This window comes from Coturnix japonica, chromosome 4 (genome assembly GCF_001577835.2).
Source record: "Coturnix japonica isolate 7356 chromosome 4, Coturnix japonica 2.1, whole genome shotgun sequence".
Classification (NCBI taxonomy): Eukaryota; Metazoa; Chordata; class Aves; order Galliformes; family Phasianidae; genus Coturnix; species Coturnix japonica.
Genome location: NC_029519.1, coordinates 5,035,184 through 5,053,867, shown reverse-complemented (window position 1 = coordinate 5,053,867; position 18,684 = coordinate 5,035,184). Strand labels below are relative to the sequence as shown.

General features: G+C 50.8%; 1 protein-coding gene across 4 annotated transcripts in view; it reads right to left on the bottom strand.

The window, feature by feature from the left end:
* The window catches only part of PCDH19 (protocadherin 19), a 52,769-nt gene extending 34,326 nt beyond the window's left edge, over positions 1-18,443 (bottom strand). For 2 of the 4 annotated variants that reach the window (XM_015860396.2, XM_015860397.2), the window contains exons 1-2: positions 15,987-18,443; positions 12,793-13,120 (exon numbers count right to left, since the gene is read on the bottom strand). In XM_015860396.2, the coding sequence (XP_015715882.1) occupies positions 12,793-13,120; positions 15,987-18,127 (2,469 nt within the window). In that variant the 5' untranslated portion in view covers positions 18,128-18,443. The remainder of the gene's footprint in view (positions 1-12,792; positions 13,121-15,986) is intronic. The other 2 variants (XM_015860398.2, XM_015860399.2) reach the window with 1 other exon arrangement.
* Between the last annotated feature and the right edge of the window lie 241 nt (positions 18,444-18,684).

Genomic DNA, 18,684 nt, shown 5'->3' with positions numbered 1-18,684 from the left:
ACACCTGGAGTAGCCTGATAAAGGTGAAAAGGATCTGACCTCTGGCACCTCCCTGTGAAGCCATTTTCCTATATCCTGGCTTACTGCTTAAAGTCTGTAATACATGAGATTGCAAACTGTAAACTAGCAACACAGCATCTCTGAAAAAGTAAGTGCATTTAGCATCTGATATTGATGTTTTATAATTAGATATAATACAGCAGATCATTTTCCTGCCCTTGATCAATGAAACCATGGTTGGTTTTTTGGGTTGGGCTTTTTTGCAGACACTCTGATTGCTGCCTAAACCAAATGGAGTGGTGCCTTGCTCAGTTCAGCAGGAACAAGCAGAGACAGGGATGTGCAAACACAGCAGCTATTTAGATTTACTATCCCTGAAATATAAACAGAATATTTATTTCTGACCTTTTAAGTACTAATTCCAAATTTAATGAGGCACAATGAACGTTCCTCAGAGCCAGACTCCATGGCTGCTTAACACCACCAACCCTCTAATTATTACTGCAGCTTAAATAAAGGGCACTTGGTTCTGATGGACATTATTAAATGCTGAAAGAACTGAGTCCAGCCTCCATTTTCTCCTGATAAAATAAAAAGCATTGCAGAAAAATCACTGGGAGAGTTCAGCCTTTAGCATCACCCCGCTCATCAGAAATGAGCAAAAGTATCAAAACGGATTGCATTACGGCGCTGCCATACCCACTAATCCGCTCTGAACTCCTGTCCCCTCCCCAAATAAGTACAGGCTTTCTCATTTTGGTCTGAAAATGGATCGAAGGCAGGAGGAAAAGAGCTGCACTGATGTGATTTTGAAAAAGGGTATAGGATTAGAAACCCAGATTGAATCCTGAGAGCGGCGACACACAATGAAGCCATAATTACACTCCTGAAAGCCGCAAATAATATTACCCGTTTGAATTTGTCAACATATCAGAAATCTACAGCATCGTTATGGAGAGCAGGAAGGCAATAACAAAACCTCTTCCATTCACATGGCACCTCCAGCAACAAAGCTCTCCAGCAGCCGCCACACAGCTGGGAGCTGCCACGGGCACCATGCCTGCACCAGCACCGCAGAACCCAACAAAAAACATTGACCCAACAAAAAGCATTGACCCTACAGTGGGCATATCTGTAGGGGAGGTGCAGCCCCTGCCTGCAACATGCCTTTTGGGGAAGAGAACCCCCAAAAGCAAGGATTGGGGTCAACACCCCCACGGGTACTCTGCTGTGAGCTGGTACCCTTCAGGGGCCCAGTGACCCATACACCTCCCAGCAGGCCTTTCCCATCACCTGTGCCTGCAGCTCACAGCTGCGTCGTGGATCTATGGATACAGCTTCCAGCGAGGGCTGCACCCCTCTTTAAGTAGTGCAAGAAACAATCTGGATCTAATCAGCAGCCCTGGGGTAATGGGGCATGACTTACAGATTTGTTAAAAAACCTTTCAGAACTGTCCTTTGCCTGCCTCCTTCCATTAGGAATGAAAACAAATATAACAGAGGAACCTTTTTGTTTTTTTCAAACTTTCCCATTTCTGGAGCTGAACAAAACTCCTTGTCATTCACCCTCTGGAGTGGCAGGTCAGAGAGGTACGTTCTGCAGGGAACAGAAGAAATCACACATCCGTCACCGCAGAAGGAAAACCAAAAAACATCACTAGTTAAACGAGTTAAAAATATGGAAGGCATCAGCACAGCGCAGCAGCATGGGGACACGGAGGCAAAGCTGCTGCTCCGAGGGCTGCCTGTGACAGCATCACTGTCCCTGTGCCACTCAGTGCCCACGTCACCCATCTCCCATCCGTCCCAGCGGCGGAGGAACCCGCCCCGTGTTAGGAACCAGCTGGTAAACACAGCCCGTGCGTTATTACAAAGATGCCAAAACCTTACTACTTCGTGCTTCTTCCAGTTAATGTACCATAGCCGAGGATGAATTGCTATTACAAGGAACTAAAAATAAAAATGTTTCAGAGGCCGTAATTGGCTTGTCTTGTTGGGCTTTTTAAGGAGCCAAAGTACCAGTTCCAGGCTATTAGCCCTAAGGTTGTAGAAGAATAGTGTAAAATATTTCTTCATTAAAACTATACCTTCTCCATAGAGGTGTTTTTCTTAGGGATTTTTTTCCCTTTCCTTCCCCTTCTTCCTTTTTTTTTTTTTTTTTAACTCTTTTCTTTTTAAAAGATGTGTGTTATCGAATAAGCTTTAGTTAAAAGAGGGCTTTGAAAGCCCAGGGGTGATAAAAATAGACAGGGCTCTTTGCAGATGGAGAACCAGCCAGAGCCTTCAGCCATGGATTCAGGTCATTTTCCTACAAAGTTTACATAATGTTCCTGAGTCACATCTGTCAGCTTGGGCCATTTTTAATAACTAGCATCAAATCCTCTAGGGAAGGAGTGAGTGTGGGATGGAGACATTCACTGGCATGGGACAGGCACTGCTGGCATGGGATGGAGATTGCCACCAGCCTGGGATGAGGAATGGTGGGATGGGATGGGCACTGTTGGCATGAGATGGGAACTGCTGATATAGGACTGAGGACTTCCACTGGGACAAGATGGGAACTGCTGGCGTGGGATGGGGACTGCTGGCACGGCGACAGCAAGCTCCAAGGGTGGCCAGTGACCCTCAGCTACCTGTGGCTGCTGTCTCCCAGCACCTGTATTTGCAGCTGGTAGCACTGCTTATTATAACCACAGCCTGAGAAACAACAGGAATACAGAGCGCTGCTTCCCCTCCTGGCAGCTCCCTCCCACACTGCAGGATGTCACAGTCACAGGATCATCCCCGAATGTGCCATGCAGGGGATGCTCCTGGGATGGGAATGACTTTTCCCCCCCAACACACACTTTTTGAGGCTCTTCAGTCCTATTCTGTTATTAACAGCATTGGCCACTCTGATCACAGCAATGGCAAACCCAAAATCATTTATTCAGCAAACACTTGTTTTGAAAGAAACAGATGCTGTGCCTGGGAGAGGAGCGGGAGATCTGGCATCAGGCAGCCATCCCGATGAGGCGCGAGCGAAACAGCAATAACTCACGGACATTTCAAATGGTTTCAATCCCAGCATTCAGCCCTGTCACTTAGAGCCTGCCCCGACGGCCGCTGGGTCACAGCACACCGCGCTGCCCTCTCCACCCACAAAAGCATTCATCTGCACAGAATTAAAGCAATAACAACAGCAGCAGCAGCAGTAACGAGGCTGACCATCGTGCCGGCAGCTCAGCAGAGGGATTACCAGGAACCCTCGAACCTCCTGGTTTTGGCACTTTCCCTTCCAAAGTGCCAGATGTTTACAGCTTTGGTCTCGCGATTTGAAGGCTGCTGCTGGAAGAAGAATACATCTGCTAGGTACAATTGCTATTTTTTGATAGTGTCTAGGCAATACCTTGTTAAAAAGGGCAAAACAACAGTTATTAATTACCCTAATTAACCCAATTCATAAGACACATTTGTGTAGCTGTCATGACAACTGCTTTGACTAACTTGCCAAGAATAGCTTAGCTGTCCATTCAAATAAATCCCTGATAATTACTAGTCTAGTTTACTGGGCTTCTGTGATAATAATAATTAGTGCTACCGTACAAAAGGTCGCACTAAACAGTTTATGAATGATGCATTTCGCACGGGGCTTACACGGCTCACCCAGCACCCAGAAGCGTGGCCGCGGGTTCACGTGGCGTGGGCAGCACCGGGGGGCAAAGCCACCACCATCACAGGGAGCTGACGCAGAGGACAGCTGTCGGCACGGCGGAAATCTACGAAATCACCCCATTTAGAATATATTCTGATTAAAAGCCACATATGGTCCTCATTGTCCACTCATTGCTACCTATCGCTACGGACATCTGCACGTCAATGGGGTCTTAATCTTTAAATATATGCTGCTCCAACACGCTCCTCCCACCTGAACTCTGCACTGCTCCTACTGATGGAGCGACGCTGTCACCCCAGGACGAGCATCACATCACCCTGCCCCACGCAGCGGGTCGTGGCTGCAGGCAGCGAGGCCAGGCAGGCGCTTCCGACATTGCCGTGGTGTGAAAAGCAAAGCAGTAGAAGTGACATCTCAGTTCACAGCAAAGCTGTTCCCCCAGCAGCTCCAAATTCAGCGTGGGTTTCGTCGCGTTAACCCCAGAGTCGGCACACAGGAAGCCACGGTCTCCCATCTGCCTTTGGGGGAGGATGCATGTCAGGTCCCTGAGGGGTTTGGATCCGGGCCGGCCACACTCATCACTCACAGCAATACAAGGGCTGGGAAAAAAGGGGCTTTGTCAGAGCATCGTGGAGAAGGTGCAGCAACTTGACGCCAAGCAGCAGCTTCCCCAAGCGGAGGCTGCAGCTTGGTTCAATATGTTAGTGCCTAATGAAGGCTTCCCCCATGTTCTGCAGGGTATCATCATTCTCCTCCTAATGAGCATGTGCTAATGGCATATTAATGCTGACAACAACCAAGTGAGGAGAACAAGAGATGAACAGGTTGGAAATTAGGAAAAATTCCTCCAAAAGAGTGGTCAGACTCTGGCACAGGCTGCTCAGGGACTGCTGGGGTCACCATCCCTGGAGGTGTTCCAGAATCGTGGGGATGTGGCACTGAGGGACTGAGGTGCAGGTGAGTAGATGGCTGGATAAGATGATCTCAGAAGTCTTTCCTGACCTTCATGATTCTGTGATTCTATAACAGATTCCAAAACTCTTCCCGTTTCAAACACAGAGCTTCACCCTAAGGGAGCCAAAATGCCCTATTTCTCCCCAAACCTGGGACACCTGCACAGCAAGCAAGGGACAGGACTGGAAAACTGCATGCAGACTGTAGGAAGATTCTCTCCCAGGGTATGCAGGTCTGGGCTCTGTCTGTGCCAGCAGCCATGTGGATTTGATCATCAAATGCCACCAACAGTGGGTCCACAGCAAAGCACCCAGCTGTGAATCTGACCCTGGAAGCTGGACAGGAAGCCGGCATGCTGAGTTTGCACGATGGGGTTCATACAACTTCAATGGATGGAAAACAACACACATTCCAGGTGCTTATCCAGTTTTGTCTCCTTCATTCGTGTTCTTTTGGAAGAGCAATGTCCGTGCTGCGGCACCAGCCTGGTGATTTTCCAGCAGACCGCCCAGCGCACCTGAGTGCATGCACTGCTCCTACATCATCCAGGCACGGGGCCCCCGGGCCCTATACATCACTGCAGAGCACAGACAGCTCCCAAAATACATCTGTCTGCGTAGACGGAGCGCCGCAGGAAGAGGCAGAGAATTCTGCAGTCGTTACACTCCCACGTGCCCACACCAGTGCTACGTTCAGATTGGCAGATCGATAATCGATGCCGCAATCAATAGCAGGGAATTTAGCTACATTATAAAAACAGTAAAATCAGCCAATAGTGAGAAATGACTATTGAGTCCCGTGTTTTCTGTACTCACTTAGTCTAATAATGGTGAATGATATTTTCCAAGTGCATTATTCAGCAATAAAAACACAGAATTATTTGATCTCTTTCTAACCTTTATGATTCTAAGCACTCCTTTTGACCCAGATTGAATGAGGCAACATCTGCAGAGCCTTTCACAAAATTGTACTCTGCGTGCACTATTGTAGGTCCGCCGCCAAAGATAAATGTTATTATTTTAAAACCATCATCCTACTAATAGATGAGCGCGCGCACTGCATTAGCACAGCCTGCAGATCTTTTGCGTTGGTGAGAAAATGCCAGAGGGTTTTTGCTTAATGGAATTTTACATACCTGACTTAGTATGGGTTAATGCAATCCACCAACACAGGAATTTTAAAACCTGCCCTGTGGCATACACCTGCCGTTACAAAAGATGGTGTAATCCGACAAGCTCACGTCCCCGTGAGGGCGGCGCGGCATTCACCTCCAAGTCTCCAACGGGATGCGGAGACAAAGAGCTCATCCACACAACCCCACAGCACTGCTGGGGTCACCCTGGTGTGCCCAGCATCACCACTGGCACACTGACCACTGCTGCAGCTGGCACAGCTGTTGCTTCACTCCAGAACTGGTCAGGAAGCCACACTGGGACACCACAGCGATGATCGCACAGCCTTTTCTCCATCAAACCTCCCACCAGTACAGTGCACATTGCCTGAACAGAAACATCCCAAAACACATAGTATCATAGAATCACAAGGTTGGAATGAACCTACAAGATCATCTGGTCCAACCATCCTCCCATTACCATTGCTACCACAAGCCACTAAACCATATCTCGTAGCTCCTCACCCAGATGCCTCTTGAACACTGCCAGGCACAATGACTCCTCCAGCTCCCTGGGCAGGCAGCACATCTGCGGCTACCAAGGGGCTCACTGCCACTTTGCTGAGTGCTGGGGATGCTTCTGGAGATAGTGAGAAGGACCACAGGATGGGGTCTGTGCTCTGTGCCTCACAACCGCTCACTGCCTATGCCAAGCACACTCTAATTTAAATTATAATTACTCTTATAGGTACACAGATTACAACTATTTATGCTACAAATAAGACCATCCTGTATTTTAATTAACAGAAAATGATTGGAACTCAACTATCGCCTCTGCTGGGAACAATATCTGATCATTTATTTAAGTGAGGCTGTGCACAGCCCCATATACAACCTGGCTGGGCAGCAGGAGCGGGCACAGCTGCTGGCACTATTATGTATTTATATTTACATATGTACCTGTGTATAAAACTCAGAGGGCAACAGCAGTATCTCCAGGAAAAAGCAGGCAGGAAGAAAGGAAGGGTCAGAGGATGGAAAAGCACTTTTGCAGCTGGGATGCTCCATTGTATTCAAAACACTCCAACCCAAAGTCATGCTGACAACATGATAGGCCAGGGACCAGGACAGGTAGTGCAATTTTTTGTGTCACAATAAAGGGCAAAAGGAATCATAAAACCTACAACAGTTCAGAGAAGCATCACCTGCCCTGCAGTGAAGCAGGGGAGCTCTCAGCAACTTTCTGCCCTTCAGCTGCAGCACATTGGTTGGACACAGGACAAACCAGAAGGATAACAACCCCACAACACTAGGGCAGAAAGGGATGACAGCTCTGCAGGGTGACTCTCTGGAGACAAAGCCCATCTCCTCTCCATAATCAGCTCATCAGACTCCCAGCTGAAAACAGAGAAAGGGGCCAGAAGGGCACCTGGCTGAGGGCTTCTGACCCCAAACACCTGGGAGGGCTCTAGGAGAAAAACACAGCCCTTCAAAAAGCTCGGTGTAAGGTTACCCAAAGGAGATGTGCGCTTGGCCCTAAATATTCCTTTGCATGCTGGTGCTTTATGCAAAACAAATTACAGAAGGAAGCCATGAGGTTCATGTTGTTCAATACAACAAGAGCTAATTTGGAAATTACTACACAAAAGGCTATAAATAGTGTGCAAGACCATCCTATGGATGTAATTTTTAAAAAGCTTACAGTAAGTCTTTCCTAATTTAAGGGAAAAGCCTTATCTACCGTGTGTAAATACACTCATGGGAGGTTTTTTGCGTGTAGACTTGACAAGTAAGAATTATGCATCAAATCCAAAATTCCTAACAGCAAAACAAGATGGGCTGCTATACTTTTGGTAAAAGCGAACCATAAAGCCACAACAAAGAGTATGAAAATATGTTATATACATCTCATTATATAGAATCACACAATATCCCAAGTTGGAAGAGACCCATAAGGATCACTGAGTCCAACCTGCGCCTCCACTCAGGACCAACTAAAAATCAGACTGTATGACTGTGCATATAATTATTTATATAACTACATACAATATATGACCCCTATACACTTCATGTACCTCTATAAATACACATAAATTCATGTACTTCTACAAATACATTGGACCAAGACAATCTTTAAGGTCCTTTCCAACTCAAGCCATCCTCTGACAGTCTATAGCAAGCATATGGTGCACTATGTATTACATATCATGTATAGTCTATAAGATGCTGCATTTAACAATACAATCATTCCCATTCCCAGCATTCTACAGGCATCAGAGAAGAGGAGGATGTGTTCCCCACACAGCTCCAGCATCACATCACGCTCTGACCCACCTTTCCCCGCGGATCCCAGCAGCAAACCCCATGGAACCAGCACAGGAGCTGTCCGGTGCTGAACCCAACACCCACTGAACCCAACGCCGGCAAAGAGCAGGAGTAATGGGCGAGAGCCACTGCACACCATCAATGAGAGCTGGAGCACTTATCTCCGTCGCAAGGCATTCAAATGAACTTTTCAAATCAGACAGCTCGAAGCAATCGCATTACAAGATGTACAATTGGGTTCAGCTGACCTCAGAGCAGAACAGACCTCAGAATAGAACAGACCTCAGAACGGAGCAGGCCATTGCTCATGTCTATAATGTTGTCTCTCAGTGCCAGGGGAACATCCGATGACACAATGCCGCACAGGAACAACCCCACCAAGGCATGCACTGTGCTCACAGTCCCACAACCTCCCCCACCCCGACACCTCCCCATTGCCACCACCAACCTCCAAGCGCCCAAAGGCACAAAGCTCAAGTGCCACCAGCCACCCAGCACCCACAAGGCTCTGCAGAGCCATTCTGCAGCTTCTCAGTGGAACCCATGCAGCTCCTGGCCACCTCCAGCAGCAGAGAGGGGCAGCAGAGTCAGCAGCCCACAGAGCAGCCAGGCTGCCATTAGCTGCCAGACAGAGATGCTCACGCGTGAGAAGGCGGCGGTGCTAATTAGAGACGTGACCCGTGCCTGCACATCTCAGTGCAGCGCGGAGAGAAAAAAGTGCTGAGTTACAGTGACCTCCCAAGGAGAAAACAAGACTGGCAACGCTTTCTGCAAAGGCACTCTTCCGACTAGTTGAACATCATTGCTGATAATGCTTTAATTATTATCTCTGCTTAAAATAAGCCTTATTTCAACAGTCTGGCATGTCTTAGTGCTGCAAACTTTCTCCGGATTGGAAATTATCTCCTTTTTTTTTCCTGCTCTATACACGGTATTACTGAGAAGCAAGCCAAATCCCTTCCAATTATGTATCATGACGTTTCCCCAGTGTTACAGTAAAGCAAGGCCCTTCACTCCTAAATGGCACGGTTTATAACAAATTGTCTGTTATACCAGACAGAAACTGATTTCCTCAAACCGAGCATATTAAAGTGAGTACATTCATTCTGGTTGTAACACACAAAATGTGATTATAACAGACACATTTGGGGCTTTTTAAGGCTAGCGGAGAAGAGGAGGATAAGCTGGAGGGGAAGAAAGAATTGACAAGTAGAGAAATGACAGAGAAAGAGGAACAGCCACGCTCATTTCCTTCCTTACAAAACAAAAACCTTTGTGTGTTGTAGAAATGTGCTTTCGTTAACACCGCGAGATAGCCAGAGCAGAAAGTGCCTGCACTGCCTGAAACGAAAATTGCTCCATTGTGCTTAGAAAACCATTTCCTATGGTGAGCAGAGCGCTTTCCAGGTAGTAAAAAGCCTATCTGAAACCACCAGGGCCTTATCCCACAACTGTTGCTCGCTCCAATAATCCCCACTACTATGAGGAGCTCAAGTGAAATCAGTGTGAGTGAGGATTATGCCAGAGTGTGGCAAGGCAGCGACTATGGCAGGATGACCGCTAATGCAGCTGTCTCCTATCCGATCCCTGGTACTGGGGTGCCCATGTCCAGTGCCACTGGCCATAGACTTTAAGGGGTCAATGACTGCTCTGTGGCGACCTGCTCCATTGGGGTGGCATTGGGCCAGCGCGATCCAAGCCAGGGGAGATGTCCCACCCATGTGGGAGCATTTCCCAAAGCCGTGCCCCCCCCAGAACAACATGGGGTGCCCAATGGCTGCAGAAACACAGGCAGAGCCATTGCACACACACAGCATTCTTTTCAAGCCAAAATTCAGGCATGCAAGTGTTACCCAAAGGTGGCTGATCTGCATGCAAATTGTGTCCCAGTGATCCTAAAACACTCTGCATTCAGACTGGTTTCCACACTGCCCCAATGCAACACGCATTTTTATCAAGGAAGCTGCCTAATGGTTCCAGCTACTTTAGGTTCCTCATCTCATGCTACAAAGTCCAAAGCTTACACACACCATCCAACCATGCACCAGCTGGACTCACATCTGATGCCCCCATGCTCAGCAAGCAACAAAGCCCTGGGTTCCAGCAATGACTGGTAATGCCTTCCCCACTCCCTGCTACAAACTGTGCCCAGGGCAGATGGGAACACTTGGTGCTACCACCACACCACGCACAACCCAGGGAAGGAATCCCATCAGCACCGACACAACCGTGGCCCCACGCATCCCAGTGCCGAGGCTGTTGGAGCCAATGATCCTTGCTCTGCAGCCCAGCAGCACGGCACCACACAGTACTCCCACTCAGAGGCAACCACCACGAGCATCATATGCTAAGTGACACTGCAGCGACATGTTTACCTCCGTGCTTTATCTCTCATCAAGCAGTGCGTTGCCTTCCATCAGCGCGGGAGGAGAAGTGACTCTGAGGTGGAGCGCCAGCGCTATCTCCGTGCCACTGACACCTATTAAAGGCTCCCGGGGGATGCAGCAGCAGCCTCGTCACTGCAGGCACCACCAGGCGGCTCTGCCACGTGCTCCCAGTGTGCTGAGGGGAGAGCTCGTCACTCCAGGAACACCGCACTTGGGCTGGGTTTGTTATTGCTCCATCAGCCTCACCTGGAGGTGCATTGACAGCAATCTGCGCAGGGGTATAATTACAGCCCGTAGCAACCACTGGCAAAATGACAGACTGCGGTGGCTACAGACAGCAGCACTCTGTGCAAGGAGCAGGATTTGGGCAGTGGGATCACAGGAAGGGGCTGGAGGAGGGCATATGATTTGGGTGCACCTGAGCAGAGTGTGGAGAAGCTTGGGAACCTCCACAGGCAGCACCTGGCATGAGGTGATGTACAACATGACAAGGGGGTGATGCACAACAACTTGAAATGCTGAAGATGAACAGCATGACAAGGGCAATGTCTGACACAGGGATGATGCATAAGCTGAGATAAGGAAGATGCACAACAATCTGGCATGAGGGTGGTAACACAATGGCCACACCTCACTTTGGTACCGTGTTCTGCAGACACCATGTGGGGCAGACAGGAGGTGGCTGTGGTCACTGCTGACTCCTGATGCTGCTCCAGCACCAGGCAGCCACCTCACTCTTGGGGGGCACCTGGGTTTGTAGGAGTGGGCTGCACCCAGCAACACCAGCAGGATAACTGCCCTTTTAATAGCTGGAAATGTACTGTGGGGGGCACTCTTCAAAAAAAAAAAAAAAAAAAGAAATAAGAAACAATCCCACCACAAAACAAACATCCAAGCAGCCTCCAGTTGGGATGTCTCTGACCCTGGCCCTTCTGTACTGCAGCATCCCCAGTGAGAGAACCCACGGCCCAATGGGAGGAACACTCATCCATGGCCGGGGTACCCCTCTGGAGCACAACAGAGCCTCATGAGGGCACCCAGCTGGAGGAAGCTGGGCTCTGAGTAGGGACAGGAGCCTCCCACTTCCTGCTCAGAGGGCTGCTGACACTCCAGGGCAGCAAACCATAGTGCTTCTCACCAGAGACAAATTCATTTTTGCAGGCCATGCACCGGTACTTAGCAATGTTGTTCTGGAGGGGGCAAGGCTTTGGGAAATGCCCCACCATGGGTGGGACATCTCCCCTGGCTTGGATTGCGCTGGCCCAGACACAAGGTCTGGGGAGAAGTAAGAACAAGACTCTATGATTTGCATCCACAAGCACTGGTTCTACGCTCAGGTGCTAAAACACCGGAGGTCAGGGTGTGCTTCACTACTACATAGAATCACTAAGGATGAAAAAACCACTAAGATCATCTAGTCCAACCCCAACCCAGCCCCACCGTACCTGTAACCACGTCCCTCAGTGCCACATCCCCATGGTTCTGGAACACCTCCAGAGAAGGAGACTTCAGCACCTCCCTGGGCAGCCTGTGCCACTGCATTGGTGCTCTTTCTGATAAATAGTACAAGACTGGGCCCACGACTATCAAGTGTTTCCAGCAGCCCTGCTGTCTCACAGCAGGCCAGGCTCTGTTCTCCACAGCACAAGTCTGAATCTGAAGCAGCTCCACAGTCTCCAGGAGCATCACTTTGCATTTACACCAGCACCGCAAGCGCAGAACAGCACTAACCATAAATATTTTAGGAGCTTTTTCAGCTTTGTTATTCCGTTCAAAGCAGGAAACATGACAAACCTTTGATTGTTTTGCTTAATACTAAACAATAGTTCAAAGAGAGACAAACAAGCAACATTAAATGACGCCTGTGATGTACAGAAAAGCCAATGAATTAGGAGAACCTGATGAGGACAACGTGGAACACGGCAGCACCTTCACTTGGTACCACCCGTTGGCAGCACACCAATGTGTGCTGCATTCCCAGTAGGACAGGGGATAAGCGATAGCACCAGAAGGGTTTTAAGGACCTCGTAAAAACTCCTGTCAATCCAACAAACACATCTTCCTTTGAGTCAACACACTCAAAGTCCTGTTACAAAGCACACAGAGTCACGCCACGCCACGCCAGCATTCCCCAACTGGGAGCTGTGCCTGATGGGAGAAGCACCCACCTGTAAACATGTGCCACGACCACGCAGAACCCACAAGAAGCGATTCAACATTGCCCATCTCTCCCAACAGAGATGGAGGTGAGTGCCCAGCCAAGCGCTTGCTCCTTGCCCACCATCCATCACTCAGCAACACCAACTCATCGACTCAGCCCGGCGGCACAGCACCATCAGCAGTACCCAGGCAGGACTCACCTCGGGCAGCGGCATCCCGTTGATAATGAGGTCGGGCTGCTGGGGGCTCTGCCCCGTGAAGGTGTGGTGGTAGATGTGGTTGGAGCCGGCGTTGCGGCTGTTCTGGCTCTCCACGTTGAGGAAGGTGCTGTCGGAGCGGCGGCAGCCCAGTGGCAGAGTCTGCTGGTGGTAGTCGAAGTAGTTGAGGGACGATGTGAGGGAGGAGCAGCTCACAACGTTCATTTTATCCGTCTCCTCCACGTCGCGCGGAACCAGGCGGATATCGTTCTTGCTGATTTTCTTTTTCTTGCTTGATTTCTTCTGATGCCCATAGGAGTACTCTGCGATTCTGGGGGAGGGAAGAAAAAGGAAAAGCTGAGAGCATCCCAAACTCTGCCCCTGAAAGGAGCACTCGGAGAGCTTGTGGGCTTGGCCCCGTCTCCATGCAGGATTCAGACACACGCATTACGTCACATTCGGGCTCTTGTGACACAGAACAGTCTGGAACCCATTTTCCTATGTACAACGTATTCGGGTCAGACATGAAAAGCAAAGGGGAAATGGCCCTGCTTTTTTTTTTTTTTTTTTTTCCCAGTGTTTCTAATTGCTGATTTTTAGTGACTGGGAGTAAAGTCCAGCCTGCAGAAGAGAAAAATGGAGATGTTAAAATCCATGAACTGAAAAGGGTATCTGCATTCATTTCCATGCGTAATAAGGATTTTAAAAGTGATTTAATTTGGTCCCCGTAATGAAAATTCAAAATGAATAGTGGATTTTTTCCCAGTTCATTTTCCATAGCAGTAAATAAAGCAGACTCGGAAGCAGCCCTGCCTGGCAAGCTCTATTTCTCGCACTCCAAAGGCCGTTTGTTTATTAGCGCTCTATCCAAAGCGCTCGTATTTTGGCTATCTCCTGGCAATACCTGATCGCTGCAATCTCTCCTCCAGCCATGCCTCTCTGCCTCACTCATCCCCTGACACACACACACCCCTCTGCTGGGAAAGGCATTCATCTTCTGGAAATCGGAGAACAACAACTGTGTTTTGCAAAGAGAAATGATCCTTCCTGACCTTTCTTTCTTTTTTTGTAACTGCAAGCTTGCTTTTTCTCCCTTTCTTCCCCAGTTTTGCTTCCCACCTTCCAAAAGAATCAGCTGATGAAGTGTCTTGTTGCCTTCTACATAACACCAGCGGTTGGGGGGTGGGGGGAAAAGAAGTTACCATAAAGCACAGCTCAGAACATAAGGAACACCACCGCACCTTGTGCTAACTCTGCAGGCTGAGCTTGGAGAGCTGGGGCTTCTCCTTCCAACACAGCCCCATTGAGGCACGCACAGCTCTGAGCAGCTCAGCACTTCCCAGGGCACACCGCAGCTTGCACACCTGAAAGCCAGGAGTTTGCCCCTCTGCTTAGTATGTGTTATAAAATAACCCACCAAACACAACAACTGCAGCTGAAATAATAGGATGAATGAATAACACAGTTTATCTAGAAAGGCAAATATTGGGCAAATACTCTTGTTCCAGAAAGCTAATTGCCTGAGCATGAAAATGCCACCAAGCTGAGGAGCTCTCTCGTATAACCTTATGTGCCTCGTAAATTCGCACGTTTTATGAAGCCTCTCCACCAGATGTTGCAAGGAACATCAGAAATAAAGCACTGGAAGCCCAAGTGCAAACACAGCACGGCGTGTCCGGTGACCACAGGCAGAGCTGGGGCAATGCATCGCCCCTCTCCCTCTGCAGCTGACTCCTGCTGATCACCGATAGCAGCCCGCGCCTTCCCCAAGCGCGGCAATAAATCAGAGCAAGGCAGGGATTTCTGTTGTGCCAACAATCCATACGCCGCCGAGTCGCCTAACAACGCTTGATGAAGCTTTAATTGTTTTGTTTACCTAAATGTTTAAGTTTGGCAATGTGAGATCCCAATTATTTCCCGCAGGCATTCATTTTGTTGTCCTTTCTCTATTGACCAATTATTTAATTAAACTGCACTTCATTAATCCCTAAGCCATCACAGCAAACCCAGCGCCCATACACACGCGTGAAGCTGCAAGGGGCACCACGACGTGATTTTTATACGTTCGGATCCCATTCATGTTTAATGGGCCGAGCTGGAAAGAAATCTGCTATATTAGCTCCCCGTAACACAGCACAGAGCCAGTTCTATTTGCAGATGATTTTTTTCCCCCCCATCGTGCAGAAAGGCTTAAAAATACACTTTGTGTTGTGAAAACGGGGTGTAAAAAATCAAACTCTGCAGCATTATTTCTGCATAAATAAAACTTTAAGGACCGCACAACCCCCTTCTCTTCTCCCCTCTCCCCCCCAAAGAATGGCCACAGGTGATGCCAGGTTTCAAAGGTAGAGCAAAATTAATTTCCATTCCTCCCATCTGAAATGACTCAGTGCTGAAGGAATGGAGAAGTCATGGCTATTTCACTAGTAACAGGATTAAACCATTTATGAGGCATTGCAGCTGCTCTTTTATGGCATCTGATTGATATTCATGTGTGGTTAGCGTTTGTCTACTAACTTGTGTAACACAGAGAATAGTAAAAGAGAGACAATAATCGCAGGGCTGTTACATATTCAGGGGCTCAGTTCCACATCTTCCCCTTTCAGCCGGCTCTGACCTGCCCTCCTGCATTTCGGACCGCGCGCCCACATTCAGCCTGGGCAAAAGAATGCAGCGCTGCAAAAATAACTGCGAGAGCCCAGCTCTCAGCCACTGCGTCCCCATCACTTCCATCCGACTCTAGGGATGGAAAGCTTTGGGGAGCATTTATCCGCTCGGCTGCATTGTCCTCCATGGCTGAGCCACATCCACGCCACGGGCACACAATGGCTCTTAGAGGGAAGGAAGGGCCCACCATCCCCACTGCTGTGGGCACCACCAGGATGCCACTCTGTGGTCCTGTGGTACATAGGTGGGATGGTGGATCCGTCCCCAAGGCACTTCTGTACAGAGCAGAACCCAACGCCCGCCGCAACAGATTGGCAAATGAAAAATGATGCCAGCCCTCACCTCGGCGTGGGGCTCGCTTCTTCCCCCTGAGAAGTGCTCTAAAGCTCCTAAGGACATCTCACAGACCTGCGGCTCGCTGCTGCTGCTAAAGCAAACCCCAGGCATACAACAGCAAAAGGAAAAATAACTGTGCTCACAGGAATCAAAGCAGCCCCTGGCCGGTACACAGAAATAAAGATGTTCTTTACCTGCAGTTATAGGTCCTGATTTCCTTGTTATCCCTTTTGCACTTTACTGCCACGAAGATCATGGTGACAAAAAGAATGGCTGCAATAGACCCCAGGGCAATAATGAAAATCAGGGAGAGGTTAACAGATCCTATGGACTCCTGGGCATCCAGGGCTGGGGACAGGTAGATCAAAATCAAGGCAGAGGCCGACAGGGATGTTTTTCCATGGTCATGAGCCACCACGATCAGCTCGTAGGCTGTCTTGGCATTCTCCCCAAAGGCTCTGGTGGTCCTTATCTCTCCATTGACCTGGTCTATCTCAAAAAATCCTCTGTCTCCTTCCACCATTTCATAGGAAAGCCTGCCATTTTCACCCTCATCATAGTCATCTGCCTTGACCACTGTCACCAAGTAGCCAACTCCTGCGTTCCGGGGGATGTACACCTCCGCGGTCCCATTGACCAGCGGTGGGGCCGTGATCACTGGGGTGTTGTCATTGACGTCCAGGACGATCACCCTGACTGTGGCATTGCTCTGCAGAGAGGGATTGCCCCCATCTTTTGCCAAGACTTTGAATTCAAAGGCCTTGGTCTGTTCATGATTGAAGGACCTCAAAGCATAGATATCTCCAGAGTTGGGGTTGATGGAGACATAGGTGAAGACAGGCATGTCCCTGACTTGGGAGGGCACGATCTGGTAGGAGACGCTGCCATTGAGGCCCAGATCAGGGTCCCTTGCTGACACAGAGAGGAGGTAGGCCCCCGGGGTGTTGTTCTCCTGCACGATGACCTGGTAGTAGGGCTTGGAAAAGTGAGGGTGGTTGTCATTCTCGTCGGTGATCTTGACAGTGAAGGACTTGGTAGCCTGCAAGGAGGGGACACCATTGTCCTTGGCCTGGATGGTGAGGTTGTACTGGTCCCTTTGCTCACGGTCCAGACGCCCATCCACCAGGATGGTGGAGAAGCTCTCATACTCCTGCAGCCGGAAGGGCACGTTGCCCAGCAGCTTGCACTGCACACGTCCATTGGCCCCTGAGTCACGGTCTGAGACCCGCACCAGGGCAATGACATACCCCGGAGGGGCATTCTCGCTCACCTCCACCAGCTCACTGTTGACAGAGAGAAGGTTGATGAGGGGAGGGTTGTCATTGGCATCCTGCACGCTGATGGTCACTTTGCAGTGGGCAGGGATGGAGTTAGGTCCCAAGTCCTTGGCCTGCACATCCAGCTCGTATACATGTCCCTCCTCATAGTCAATGGCACCACTGACTGTGATGAGGCCGCTCTGAGGGTCGATCTGGAAGAGTTCTCGAGCCCGGTCGGAGACATAGCTGTGGAAAGAGTAGAGCACCTGCCCATTGGTCCCCTCATCGGGGTCAGAGGCGTTGAGGCGGATGACCGGTGTACCCGGTGGGGCATTTTCAGGCACGCTGACAGTGTAGGCCGGTTCCTCGAAGAGTGGGTTGTTGTCATTGGAGTCAATGACGCGGATGCTAAGCTCCACTGTGCCAAAGTTGGGCGGGTCACCGCCATCCAGTGCCGTGATCACGTAACTGTAGTGGGACTGGGTCTCACGGTCCAGGCTCTTCTCTACCACCAACTCAGCAAAGCGAGAGCCATCTCCCCGTGTCTTGGTCTCCAGCCCAAAGAGGTCATTGGGTGTGATCTGATAGCTCTGCACTCCAAAGCTGCCTGAGTCTGGGTCATAGGCACTCTCCAATGGGACACGGGTGCCGGGGCTGGCAGTCTCTGAGATCTCCAGCTCGATTTGGTCAGTGGGGAAGCTGGGCGCGTTATCGTTGAGGTCCTTGATCTCCAGCTTGATCACACAGATCTCCATGGAACTGGACATCACCTCCAGTGAGATGACGCACTTGGGGCTCTGCCGGCACAGCAGGTCCCGGTCGATCTTCTGCTTGGTGACCAGCAGCCCGGACCCGGGGTTGATGTCCACCAGGTGGGGGGCCGAGTTGGAGACCACTCGGAAGGCGGTGGGCTGCCGGGGGTCTATCACGAAGCCGGCGTCCCGCGCGTCCTTGGCGACGTTGGCGATCACGGTGCCGGCCCGCTGCTCCTCCTCCACCGAGTACTTGAGGTTGACGAGGGCGCCGGCGCCGGCCCAAAGCAAGGCAGCCCCCAGCAGCGCCGGGAGAGCCCCCATCGCCGCACCCGCCCCCTCCGGCCGCCGCGTCGCGCCCCGACGGCCGCTCGCTTCAGGGGCCGCCCGTCCGCATGCGGGCAGCTCCCGGCGGAGCGCCCCGGCGGCGGCGGCGGGCGGGAGCGGGCACCGGAGCCGCGGTCCCCCCGCGTCCACGCCAACGCCGCCCGCTCAGCAGCTCGGAGCCGGCGGTGCAGAGGATGGGCCGGGCATGGCGAGCGGCAGCGGGAAGCCGAGCGAGAAGCCGAGCCGAGCCCGAGCCGAGGCTGAACCCGCTCCCGCCGGCGCTCGCTGCGGCGGCCGCACGCCACTGCCCGCAGTCCGGAGCGCCGGCGGGCGGCGCGGGGGCGGGAGGCGCGGGGGTGGGAAACGGAGCGGAGCGTCCAATGGGGGCGAGGGGGCGGGGGGGGAGCGGGGCTCTTCCATCAATGGGAGCGAGCCGAGCCGTGCTGCCCACCGGGGGGCGGGGACGAGGCGGGGTCTGCGGAGCGGAGCGGAGCGGGGCGCGCTGTGCTGTGTGCGGGGCCGGGAGCGCATCAAGTGCGGGCGCGTTTGGAGGC